Below are 13,811 nucleotides of genomic sequence, written 5' to 3'. Positions count from 1 at the left end.
CTCACAAGAACATAAAGAGGAAAATAAATGGCTCTTGTAAATATTTGTACGCGAGTTCCTGACTTCCTCAGGCTTCAAACACAAGTGGCAAAAACCAAAGCACAATACACCCGGCAAGACTGAAACACGTGCTAACAAAACATGTAGAAACTCGATTTGTCAGGCCTGTGGTGCTGTATCAACATAGCCTGTGGTGCTGTATCAACATAGCCTGTGGTGCTGTATCAACATAGCCCGTGGTGCTGTATCAACATAGCCTGTGGTGCTGTATCAACATAGCCTGTGGTGCTGTATCAACATAGCCTGTGGTGCTGTATCAACATAGCCTGTGGTGCTGTATCAACATAGCCTGTGTTGCTGTATCAACATAGCCTGTGGTGCTGTATCAACATAGCCTGTGGTGCTGTATCAACATAGCCTGTGGTGCTGTATCAACATAGCCTGTGGTGCTGTATCAACATAGCCTGTGGTGCTGTATCAACATAGCCTGTGGTGCTGTATCAACATAGCCTGTGGTGCTGTCGTTCGAGAGAGCAAGACCTCCGACGCCCTAGCAGCATACGCACGAATTTTCTTTTAGCTGCGTCCGAAAAGGTCGACGTATATTTTGATTTTCTTTGCAGTCAGAGTGAAATAAAAACCGGCACGGTGGCCTAGTGGTAAGGCGTCCGCCCCGTGATCGGGAGGTCGTGGGTTCGAACCCCGGCCGGGTCATACCTAAGACTTTAAAATTGGCAATCTAGTGGCTGCTCCGCCTGGCGTCTGGCATTATGGGGTTAGTGCTAGGACTGGTTGGTCCGGTGTCAGAATAATGTGACTGGGTGAGACATGAAGCCTGTGCTGCGACTCCTGTCTTGTGTGTGGCGCACGTTATATGTCAAAGCAGCACCGCCCTGATATGGCCTTTAGTGGTCGGCTGGGCATTAAGCAAACAAATAACGCCCAGTCCAACAACACGAAGGGTTTTTTCTGGGCGGTGCTGCTCTGACGTTTAACGTGCGCCACACACGAGACAGTATAGGGCTCCATACTCTGATTAACTGAAGAAATTCTGTGCAGAGTGTTTCTGCTGGGCTGTAGCTGTGCCACAGTGAAGAGAGGGTGGTATAGTGAAAAGAGTGATACAATGGAACCTAACTTTTTAGACCTCCAAACATTTGAAAAAAATCAGGTATTAAAAAGGAGGAAGGCTTTACCGAGGTTATGGACAAGAAAATGTTAAAAGTCAAAATAGGGGGGGGGGGGGGGGGGTCTTCCAAGAGGAGGTTTCCCCTGTATAATGCGTGGTTTGTATTCAAAGAAGGGAATAAATAAAAAGCCTGATACTTGCAATGTGTTGACGGTACATGAGGTTTGACATCCTTTTGAAAGTTTCTATCGTCCAGCAGCATTTGCTGCACGTTTGAATGTGAGTGTGTGTGACTGTTTTTATACTGATGTGATGGAATGTGTGCATGTTTATAGGTACTTCTTTCCATGTGGTGTGTATCAGTGTATGGTTTTGAAGATAATGTGTATTGCCTGTAGTGTGCAAGGGAAAGAACAAAGGAGACTGCCTAAAAACCCCAAAATACTGTACTCATGATTTTACCAAAGAGACGAGGGGCAACCACATTGACTGTTAGCTGACTGGCTGTCTTTCAGGCTTGGTTGACGTAAAATATAAACACATTATAAGAAATTGCAAGTAAAACGTCACCGGCACGGTTGGCCTAGTGGTAAGGCGTCCGCCCCGTGATCGGGAGGTCGTGGGTTCGAACCCCGGCCGGGTCATACCTAAGACTTTAAAATTGGCAATCTAGTGGCTGCTCCGCCTGGCGTCTGGCATTATGGGGTTAGTGCTAGGACTGGTTGGTCCGGTGTCAGAATAATGTGACTGGGTGAGACATGAAGCCTGTGCTGCGACTTCTGTCTTGTGTGTGGCGCACGTTATATGTCAAAGCAGCACCGCCCTGATATGGCCCTTCGTGGTCGGCTGGGCGTTAAACAAACAAACAAACAAACGTAAAAGGTCATTAAAAATTAACCGTAAAAATGAGATATCTTACAAAGTTTTCTTAAAAATTTTAAGACAAGGCAATATACATCTCCCAACAAAAAGACAAATCGTCTCTCTCTCGCTCTCTCTCTCTCTTTCTCTCTCTCTCTTTCTCTTACCTTTTTGAGAACTTTAGCTGACTGGTTGTCTTGCAGGCTTGGTTGGCTGTCTGGCTTTGCCGGAAGGGGGGGGGTGGGGGGGGGGGCTCTCAGACTGTGGTCGAAAGGTCCGTTCTGTGTGTAAAATATAAACACATTCTAAGAAATTGCACGTAAAAGGGTAATTAACTGTCAGGCCTGGGAATGATACGCCTTTCGTCGTATTTACGACGAAGTCCTTTTCTAATTGTGTAAGAAAAGAGCCTCCGTGTGCCCTTAAAACGCAACATTTATGCTTAAAACACAACATTTTCCCGTCAGTACGCCCAAACCACTTTTACTCATTCCCAGGCCTGAACTGTAGAAATGTGATATCTTTCTAAGTCTTTTTAAAAATTTATTATTGTAGGTGTTTTTTCGACTTGCTTGGATTTGCAACTGAGTTCACAGCAACACATATAAGACTTTAAAGACTACACAACATAAAAGCTCTCACAGTCCACACATCACATCCGTACAATAATATCAACTCGAATATTTAAAAAATAACAAGGTTTTATTACATGACCATAAAACATAAATCAATTTATGTCAAGGCACTGCATACCCCCCCAAACAGCGAAAGATAATCTCTCTCTCTCTCAGGTACACACACTCCAAGTCGCGCGCACACATACAATGTATGCTGACGACATTGTTATTCTCTCAACTACAAAAAAAGGATTACAGGACAAACTCAACAGCCTCCATAAATACTGCTATAAATGGGGATTACAAATTAATTGCGAATAATCTCCTTGAAAAATGTATAACGACTGTCCTTCCGCATGAAAACGTACACATAAAATTTTGCAAGCAACTTTTAGGAGTACACAGAAAATCACCGGCACGGGTGACTGGGTGAGACATGAATGAAGCCTGTGCTGCGACTTCTGTCTTGTGTGTGGCGCACGTTATATGTCAAAGCAGCACCGCCCTGATATGGCCCTTCGTGGTCGGCTGGGCGTTAAGCAAACAAACAAACACAGAAAATCAATGAATTTCCCAGTAATGGCTGAATTGGGCAGATTTCCGATCAGCACAGAAATATTGGGACAGGTCATAACATTTTGGTTACACATCATGAAATCTGACCAACATGGGCTTCTTTGGCAAACTTACTCAAGCCTTCTCTCACAAGAACATAAAGAGGAAAATAAATGGGTCTTGTAAATATTTGTACGCGAGTTCCTGACTTCCTCAGGCTTCAAACACAAGTGGCAAAAACCAAAGCACAATACACCCGGCAAGACTGAAACACGTGTTAACAAAACATGTAGAAACTCAATTTGTCAGGTGCTGTATCAACATAGCCCGTGGTGCTGTATCAACATAGCCCGTGGTGCTGTATCAACATAGCCCGTGGTGCTGTATCAACATAGCCCGTGGTGCTGTATCAACATAGCCCGTGGTGCTGTATCAACATAGCCCGTGGTGCTGTATCAACATAGCCCGTGGTGCTGTATCAACATAGCCCGTGGTGCTGTATCAACATAGCCCGTGGTGCTGTATCAACATAGCCCGTGGTGCAGTATCAACATAGCCCGTGGTGCTGTATCAACATAGCCCGTGGTGCTGTATCAACATAGCCCGTGGTGCTGTATCAACATAGCCCGTGGTGCTGTATCAACATAGCCCGTGGTGCTGTATCAACATAGCCCGTGGTGCTGTATCAACATAGCCCGTGGTGCTGTATCAACATAGCCCGTGGTGCTGTATCAACATAGCCCGTGGTGCTGTATCAACATAGCCCGTGGTGCTGTATCAACATAGCCCGTGGTGCTGTATCAACATAGCCCGTGGTGCTGTATCAACATAGCCCGTGGTGCTGTATCAACATCGCCCGTGGTGCTGTATCAACATCGCCCGTGGTGCTGTATCAACATAGCCCGTGGTGCTGTATCAACATCGCCCGTGGTGCCTGTCCCTTTTCCTCATCCTTTTAAAGATTTTTCCTTGAGTTTCTCCTGCATCCTCGCTCATTTTTTTCCTCTTATTAAACGGATTATCTTATAAGTAGCATCAAATATTTATCTCTCAAAAAAAAAAACGACACGGATTTTCTTTCAATACTATTACAGACAAATAACCTTATTAAAATCTCGCAGTGATATTATAGTCAGTTCGTACAAGTTTTATCCGTTGGAAAAACAGGAGTGACTACATCGATCGCGTGATGTGAAAAAAACCCAGACAAGCTGTGAAAAGCATAGCTGGGACATATCAGGGACTACAAATAAAAGAACGAAAGTAGGAGTAAAAATAAATAAAAGGGCGGGCATCTGAAACAATACCGCTCCCAGTATAGCATGGACGCACCAATTTTTATTTTTTTTTACCCTTTTGAGATTGAGTACTGACTCTGAGAAAAGCCAAAAGTGTGTTTTTTAAAATTACATTTTGAATTTGTTGTGATGATCGTTAAAACAAAAAAGCCGCGTTTTATAACTAAGGTGGGAAAACCCAGATATGTTTTATGTCAGAAAATATGCTAAAAGCCACTGCTTACCCTAGAATATCGCCAATGCGTAAAACACACAGTGAAATCACAGCGATAATACTCCTACTTTCACTTTTTATAGATGTCATTCTCATAGCATTACCGTCATTACGCCAAAGACGCCGACCTTTTACGCTATAGACTCGTTTACTATTTTTTTTTTTTTTTGGAAGGGAAAAAAAAGGCTCAAAAAGAAGACAGTCATTCTGTTTTGTTTTTAACGTTTTAGGAAGAGTTGCTTCCGTGCACAATCAAGGACAAATCTATTTCCGATGTGTAGAATCTCAATTTGAAGACCCTGAGTCAACATTTTTTTTATCTAAAACGTTATGACTTATAACAAAAAAACACTAACAATGATAATGCACATACAAATTACCTCACAAAACACACACATTTTGTCCTTGACAGGATTCCAACCTGCGTCTGTAACCCCCCCCCCCCCCCCTTGGCGGGGGGGGGGGGGGGGGGGGGTACCGTGCTGGGCCACTACACCACAAGGACTTTTTTTTGTGTGCACATTTGCAAAATTTCTTTTTAAGTGCATTTTTTTTTTTTTTTTTTTTTTTTCACTGTTGCAATTGTCTTTAGTGCAAGTTTTGTTCTGAGCCTTTTTTTTGGCACTATTACAACTCTTTCTTTTGTGCAATTGTTTTCAACATTTTCTTTCCAATCATAATATAAAATGGACATGATCAAAAGGCGCAAACAACATTCAAGTTATACTTATGCAACATTACAATCAACCACTTTTGTGAAATATTATTTAATTTACACTTGTGAAACATTGAACTTAACCATTTGTATGTAAAAGTATTCAAATAATACTTGTAAAAGTTTTAAAAGTTTACGAATAACGCTACTATTAAGGCCAGCTTCCAAGGTGAAAATAACATTTTTTTAACATTTTTGGTTATTTGGGTTGTTTGCTGTGTTAAGTACATAAACCACTCAACTATCACGCTATGCAATAATTTTGCGGCAAAAAACAACCTAAATATTTTTATTTTAATTAAATGTGCATCAGGGGTGTGTCAAAAAATGCCTTGTGGCAGCTCATTAAATATTCATAAACTTTGAAACTACATTTCTTCGGTTTGGAATGTAGCAGACGATTCATTCAAAGACCACTGTGCTCAGCGAAACCAAATCTACAAGCTTGATTTGACAGCCGAACTCGTTAGAAAGACGTATTTTCATTGGTCGATGTTAAGCATGCCAAAGAACAGAGGGGTCTGGTTTCAGCCAATCAGAGAGCAGCTTTCAAACCGTGCTTGGCAAAGCCTTTCTGCTGTGCCATGTTTTGTTTTTTCACTTCCGTTCACAGCAACTGTAAACAAAACACGTGTTTCGAAGGGAAAACAATTTGTAAACACCAGAATGACGAAGAAAAGGAAGACCTACAAGAAGAAGAGTCGGACTGGGAACCCGACTGGCAGAAGAGGGACTTATCAGCAGCAAACTGAGCCCACATCGGCATCGAGAAGCAGTGACAGCGAAGCTGAAGGTGGCGATGTGCACGCTACCCCCTCCACCTCGTCTGAGCCTACGGCTGAGGAAAGCAAGCCTAAGTTGACTGCGTCCGAGTCAAAATTGAAAGAAGAAGAAGAAGAAATGGAGTTTGACAGTGACAGTGATCTGACTGGATTTCGTTTGATTGATTGTAAACTGTTGGTACAGTTTGTTTTTTCTTTTCTCTGCCCAGACTGTAAATGAGAACAGGCAATGGCAAAACAGTGAAAGGGGGGGGGGGGGGGGGGGGGTTTGACTAAAAAGGCAATTTTGAACATGCAGGGTCACTATGGAGCTGCTATAAGGAACAATGTTGGAAACATTAACCAGATGAGGCAGGATATCTGGGCTATGTGGCGTCACAGGCGACTGAAGAAACAGGCAAAGGAGACCCAGACAAGAATGCTCTTCCTGATTATGTGACTGATGCCATCCAGCCAGTGTTTGAAACTCTGTCACAGGATTCTCTGCTTAGAAAGTGTCTACAACTCTGTCACAGGATTCTCTGCTTAGAAAGTGTCTACATGGTGGCTCACAAAATACAAATGAGTCATTTCACAATGTGATATGGCAGCGGTGCCGCCCCAAGACCATCTTTGTCGGCAAGAAGAGGATTTGACTGGCTGTAAATGATGCCCCCATTGTTTTCAATGATGGAGAATGTGGACGCTTTGCTGTGTTTGAAAAACTTGGACTGGATGTAGGCAAATGGGCAAGACTGTGTTTCCAGCTAATTGACAGAAATTGTGTCAGAGGAGCACAGATTCAAGCATCTGACGCCGCAAAGTTTGCCAGGAAGATCCGCGCATATATGAGACAGTAGGACAAAATGAGAATCGGGGGGGAATTTTACCTTGCTGGGGCCCATGAGTAGATAAGGTGAGCATTTCTTTTGCCCCAAAGTGTATATTGGAACAAAAAAAAAATAGGCATTCTCATCTGACTCATGCACAACAGTCATATTAAAGTTATCTTAAACTTTAAACTCGTTTTTCTCTAAAACGCGTTTTACACACATACCGTCACTATTTCCCACACATCTCAAAAACTATTTAATGAAATCAAATAAAATTTTGTGTGCTGCATGATTGATAACAAAGGCACATTTTGCTATTTTATTGGAACATTAGAGCACATGTAAACATCCCTATGAGAGTCACATAAAAGTCATAATTTCAGAATATCAAAAAAAATTAAATTCTGCAAAATACACTCTTGTAAAAATAGCACACTGTTTAGTGCTCAATTTGTGGTAAGTGTGTAAAATTTCATGTCTGTATCTGTCTTGCATTAAGAGTTATTTGGGAAATGATTATCATACATTTTCGTCATGGTGTTTTTTTATATTTAATATATTTTTTTTTTTAGACATCAAAACTTTCTATTACACTTAACTGAATTATGTCTGAGCGCTCAGACACACTTGAAGAATATATGAACCAAAAATGGGAAAGATCAGCAGTGTTTCTGAAATGCTATGGCAGAAAGATTTGAACACGTTTTTTGTCGTTTTTCACCTTGGAAGCTGGCCTTAAACTTGTAAAAGTTAATGGACAACAATACTTCTAAAACTGTGATTTATGAATAAAAACAGCATACAGTGTTAGGATATGGTTAGAAAAAATGCAACAACGACAGGTCTCTGAAAAGACTGTTGGGTTTCCACCCCGTCACCTTATCACAGACCTGATGAGTCTTGAACGGCTTCGAAAATTTCACCCCAAAGGCTTCCAACACCGATCCCACCTGATGGTGGGTGGGCTTTGGCCTCTGGGGCGCCAAGTACCACCCAAAGTACTTGTAGAGTTGGATGGTGTCTGGGACGTTCCAAGTCATCCCCTTGCGGCCTTTGGTCGAGGGGATGTCGTCAAGGCGCAAGGGGCGCTTGGCACGCCTGTACCAGTCCTTGAGGCAGGTTCTGTTGTTCACTTGTTCCTTGGTGAGGAAGGTGAAGCGAGCTGTAATCAAACAGATGCACATACCAACCATAAGTTCAAAGCAACATGGGATTATAATATCTAACCCTATTGACATTATTGCCAGTGGCGAAAAAGGAAACATGATCACATACATTAGGAAGTACATATCTCAATGGTTTAATCTCAAACACACTAAGAAGACAACTGCGAAAACATGATACTTTGTTATCAGATGGTTCATTTTTACTTACCAAATTGGCTTGCATCTGCTTGCCCCTCGAAAGGTTCGGGTGATGGAGGCGTTGCCTGGGGCTCTGCTGCCTGGGGCTGTGGGTGCACCTCGATGAGGCGAGGTGCAGCAGGTTGCTGGTGTTGCTGGCGGGGACGTGCCGGTGCCGGTGCCGGTGCATTGTCTGATTGAATGAGAAGTTTGTTCATGATTGCACAATCAATCAAACAAACAAACAAACAAACATTTGTCAGGGAAGGGGATAACTAATGCACAATAACATTTCATACGAAATGAGGATGCACATACCTGCAAACTCAATGGTGTCGTCTGCCGGCACAGCGTTGGCAACAACCCGCTGCCAGTGTACACCCACAGCAGGGCGAGCAGCAGGGCGAGCAGCAGGGGCAGCAGCTTCAGCGGCAGCTCCAGCAGCAGCTTCAGCGGCAGCTCGAGCAGCAGCTTCAGCGGCAGCTCGAGCAGCAGCTTCAGCGGCAGCTCGAGCAGCAGCTTCAGCTTCAGCTCCAGCAAGAGGCGGTGGCGGTGGCTATAATGACACAGATTTTATTTCAACTAATTGGCAAATAGAATCATGTCCATGGAGAAACAGGTTTTAGCTAATTATAACAAGAAACTAACATTAAGAAATGTGTGGAAAAGCTTACAAAGTGCTCCCGTGCCAGCATGTTGAAGGCCTCTTGCCGGGACCGGCTGGAGGTTGGCGCTGTATAGTGCAGCTCGCTGACACTGTCCGAGTGGGACAACAGCGCGTTCACTTTTTGGCGGACCAATTCTGGCTTCTCCATTTGCTGCAACCAAAGAACAATAAATAATAATGACTGAAAAATATCATCATATTCAAAGATCTGTCACATCCATACAACACTAATAACATTATTCTTGTTAAAAACATTTTCATATTACTTACCGCTGTCGTCACCACCTTTCGGGCTTGTGTCAGCTTGCACTGCTGCAGTTTCTGGCTCACCCGCCCCACCTGGTAGGACGACAACCCATTCTGTCCTGATGTGATGAAGACGGGGTCATCGTCCCCTGTTCCAGCCTCAGGGCAGATTACTGGCCGCACAATTGAGATGTATCTGCAGCACATTTACAAAACAGGCCTAGTTAGTTGATTATTGCTTAGCGTAGTTAGTTAATTATTGCTTTTTGTCTATAACAACTTATCAGTTCATTAGACTTTAAACCAATAGACTCGTCATTATTGCTTATAGGGTCCCGTGGACCACAACACAGGTGTGGTTAAAATGTGTTCAACATTTTACTATGTTTACAATTCTTGCTCCCTTGCTTAGTTTACATAATTTAAACTCTCACTCCCACTTACTGCAAAATGCGGTCAGCATCCTCCCTGAAGAGGAACATCTCCAGGGGCCCCTTCTGTTTGGCCAGTTTGTGTTTTTTGACCTGTAAAATGAACAATGCGTATAATGGCACATAGCAATGCAGAAACATGACGGCCATGTTCTTGTCTACACACTGACTTTAACAAATTTACAAGGAATGGACAGAATATAATGAGAATATTGAGCCAAAAAAGACTCACCATCACTGCCACCTGGTCGGCTTCCACAGTGGCGACCCGCTGGTGAAACTCCCCCAGGGTGAAGCACCGTATCTCCATGACGCGCGAAAAGTTAAACACGGAGAACAGCATCATCGCGTGATCTCTGGCCTCCGTGCTCCACACCTGCCTCATGGGATGGTTCACCCAGGGGGAGTTTCTGTATTTGAGGCAGTGATCAAAACGCGACAGCCACAGTGTCGGATCTGCCTGTGGCTGTGCGTCGGTTCTGATCCTGCTAACCAGCTCTCTGGCCCGCGTCTTCTTTCGCTTCTCGAAATCGGCTCTGAAACACAATGTCAGACAGCGTTGTTAAATGCAAATGCTATTACTCTCCTGAACGGTTAACATTGTCAAATTTGTGTGAAGTCTGTTCCCTAAACAACCTAACAAAGTAATAGTCCATTGGCAGGGCCAAACAAAATGTACCTACTTCTGTTCGGTGAGGTTGGTGATGAGGGCAGTGAGCGACGAAAGAATGCCCATCCTCTCACACAGAGAGATTTCCCTCGTGAGGAGGAAGCGAAAGAAGATCTGCAAAAACACAGCAAGAGAATGTCATCGGATTGCAGTATACATAACACATTATCACAGTGCAATTATTAACACATTACTGTTCTCAGAACCAACCGCTGCTTGTCTGGAAATGGAAATTATCAAAATATTTAATTACAAACACACTTACAATCACGGACCGCATTTTGTTCACCACATTGGCAGCAGAGAAACCCTTCATCTGCTGCAACGTCTCTTGTTCAATGGAGCCAACAGGGTTGGGACGACTTGGAGTCTGAAACACAAATCATTCATGGCTTTCATTTTGTTGTAGCAAAACAAGTTAAAACCCAATCACTATAGGAAATGCAGCATGGAATTATAGGATCCTCTGCTATGTTGCAAACAGGCAGAATACATACCACAGTAAACATGCGCTGCACATCAGCTCTGGGTCCAGGCGAAGCAGCAGGCTCTTCGCCTGTTTGTACGCCGCCAGCGTGGACTTGCTGCACAAGTACTGTGAAAACCGGTCCCAGAGGCCACTGACACCTGCACACAACGGAAATAAAATGCATTCTGACACAAGTTCTAGACATCTCCAAATGCAGGTTTATGTGTGAAATCGTCAATCCGAAGAAAACCTTTCATTCAGCAGCAACTAGCACACAGATCTTATACATTTTGTACATACCCATAATGGTTGCCGCTGATACGGACTCCATCCTTCGGACGGTCGAAATGGCCTTCTGGGACCCAGTTTGGGCAAGGGCCCTCCAATAGTCGAGTCCGTAGAGCTTGTGGCTACCATCCATGCCCAAGTGCTGGGGAAGGTTCCGACGGACTTCCCCACACTGTGGGCACTTTCGATACTGTAACAAACAAACACATGTTTAAATATCTAATGTTAAATAGTTATTTAGAAAGTCTTTAATTCTTTACCACATCAGCTTTCAGCTTTCAACATGCTCCGTGGTTTGCAAATAATACTCACTTGGGTTTCATCCACGGGTGCCCCGTTTTTCATGGATGGGTTCCGGTGCCACACACGGGCTTTTCCGGAATCCCACCCATGAATTTTGCGCAGGTGGTCCGACATGCGCCAGGTGGCTCTCCCACAAAATGTGTAGACGTTCAAGAATTTCGAGACAAACACTACAATGCGGAAACACTGAAGGTTTTATTCCGGGATGTTCCCCCGGACAAGATTTTTAACTTTTTAAAAGAGATCAAGATTTTTTACAAGATTTAAAGTACCAGAAGTGAAAACTAATAATTTTTAGAACCTTCTTTTACAGTGATAGATTTGAATGTAAATAGTCTGAAACGTAGAACTTGCCATATGAAGGGAAAAGAAAATAACTGCATCGGTCTCGAATAGCAGCTAGCATCTGCTGAAGAGACATTAAACCCCAAAAACCAACCAACAAGTTACTTGTCATGTCAAAAACAACAAAAAGTGACTCCAAAGACACTCGAAATAAAGCATTGCAAAAAGTGAAGATTAAGAAACCCTAATGATTGCCAACTGAGGCTATCACATGCATGCACAAACACTCTCTCTCTCTCTCTCTCTCTCTCTCTCTCTCTCGCTCTCTCTCTCTCTCTCTCTCTCTCTCTCTCTCTCTCTTTCTCTCTCGCTTGCTCTCACCACACCAAAAATAAACAAAAAAGGATCCCGCAGTGGGGCACTGCGGTTATGAAATTAAAGGCCCCTCATGTATTTGGAACCGCAGGAGCTTTCTAGTTTGCTGTTAGGTAGATTTTTGGTTCCTCTTTCCTGTCATGCTCTTTTTCTTCATGAATTCTTTTCTTTTTTCTGCCTTCTTGCTCATTCTCCTGTATTTTTTCCAAAAATCTCTTCTATTGCCGCTTGTCTCGCGATTCATGTATAGTTTAATCTGTTAGTGTTCTGATGTAAGTCCAGCAGTAGATAGGTTAAGCCTATTTTAACATACTGGAAACTGGTAATCTTCCAGTAGGTATTAATTTAGTTTTACTAAAGCCTGCTGGGACACAAGTAATGGGTTAGTGCATTTGTAAACAGGAATCGCTTGACAAGTGGCCCCCTTCATCCCGGGGCCCCTTCCTCGTCCTGATATGGCTCTGCGTAGTCGGCTGGACGTTAAGCAACAAATAAACAAACAAACAAGTGTGATACTTCTGTTGTTGCGCACAAACAAGCACTGTAAGTCTAAGGCTAGGACTGTTGGCGCTCTGATGTGAGAGGAATATGCGGCGCTTCTTGTGGTAATATCGTACCGTCAGTCTTAGCAGACGACGTGTCCATGACCTTATACATGTACAGTCCAAGGGACATCACTCTGGCAGGTTAGCCTCGTTCTGGTTGTTTGATTAATCGGAATGAAATAATATAGATGTTGCTGCCATTGAGAGAAAAAGAATATGTTGCTGCCTGCTGCTGCTTCTAGCCACACCGACAATCACTCTGTCCGAAATTGGAGTTTCAAGTTGTTCAAATGACGGCTCTGGTCAAGATGCAAATTCCATTGATCGGCAGTCAGATCAATAGAGGTTCCCATCTTGATGCGGACGACCTGGAAGGAACTGGCCAGGTTGCTTTCACTCATCAACATGAGGATAGGACTTAGTCCGTCGGTGCCGGGCAGAAAGTGGACGAAGTACTTTTCTGCCGTGATGGTTGAAAAGACCGAGAAATTCGCAAAAAAATTCTCGAGCGACTCAACTGGTAGTCCTTCAAAGAAGCAGCTTATTGTATAATTTCTGGTCGGTCCAGGTAGCAAGGAAACCACACAGTTATGGCGACGCCGGTTCTCTTCGGTATTGTTGTAGTTGAGGACCGCAGGCGGCAGGCTCGGGTGCTCCTGAGTTTTGCGACAATCTAATCGAAAATTTGAGCGGATTGTCACCCATCCATTTTTGGGGATATTGACATAAAATGACTCGTTGGTGCGGACGTTGGTGAACTGCATATAACCATCTTTCGTCTCGAATTTAATAAGATCTACCGCCGGTTCTGAAGATCCTCCGTCGGGGCGGCACTTGTACCATGTTTCGCCGCATGTGTCGCCGGATGTGTCGCCGGAGGCGTCGGAAACTTTGCATTCTCCGTACAACTTCTCGTTGAAGTTGAATCTCACATCCACATCTTCCTGTGTGGTGGTAGTCGTATTCGTGTCGGGATTACCCAATTCTTCGTTGTCGGTTGTATTTGATTTCGAAGTCGGCCTGACATTCACACCGTCTCCGGTCTCGGTTGATTTATTCCCATCGCTGCTACCCATTCCATCGTTCGTCGTGGGGGTAGGGTTGATTGACGAGGTCATAGAGGTGGATTTCAAGTCTTCGAGGTAGTGGGTGGGGCTTGGAGGACCCTCCAAATCGTTCTTCGTGGATGACGGGTCAAGTTCGTCT

General features: G+C 43.8%; 1 protein-coding gene across 1 annotated transcript; it reads right to left on the bottom strand.

Moving 5' to 3' along the window:
- Positions 1-7,724: 7,724 nt before the first annotated feature.
- On the bottom strand, positions 7,725-10,503 carry LOC138947841 (uncharacterized). The gene is made up of 7 exons (XM_070319395.1): positions 10,354-10,503; positions 9,903-10,206; positions 9,684-9,763; positions 9,264-9,435; positions 9,001-9,144; positions 8,645-8,882; positions 7,725-8,519 (listed from the first exon to the last, which is right to left on the bottom strand). Exons 1-7 carry the CDS (start codon positions 10,404-10,406, stop codon positions 8,350-8,352), a joined length of 1,161 nt encoding a protein of 386 aa, XP_070175496.1. The 5' UTR covers positions 10,407-10,503; the 3' UTR covers positions 7,725-8,349.
- Positions 10,504-13,811: the final 3,308 nt, after the last annotated feature.

This window comes from Littorina saxatilis, linkage group LG14, assembly GCF_037325665.1.
Source record: "Littorina saxatilis isolate snail1 linkage group LG14, US_GU_Lsax_2.0, whole genome shotgun sequence".
NCBI classification, from domain to species: Eukaryota; Metazoa; Mollusca; class Gastropoda; order Littorinimorpha; family Littorinidae; genus Littorina; species Littorina saxatilis.
Note: the sequence above shows the minus strand (reverse complement) of the source record. Positions and strands in the feature narration are given on the sequence as shown.

What these genes read in the sequence shown, in the direction of transcription:
- LOC138947841 (XM_070319395.1), bottom strand. Translation starts at nt 10,406, where the DNA reads ATGGGCATTCTTTCGTCGCTCACTGCCCTCATCACCAACCTCACCGAA. An exon ending in ACCAACCTCACCGAACAGAA is followed by an intron (nt 10,207 to 10,353) that starts GTAGGTACATTT and finishes ATTGTGTTTCAG; the next exon opens with AGCCGATTTCGAGAAGCGAA. An exon ending in TGCTGGCACGGGAGCACTTT is followed by an intron (nt 8,883 to 9,000) that starts GTAAGCTTTTCC and finishes GTGTCATTATAG; the next exon opens with CCACCGCCACCGCCTCTTGC.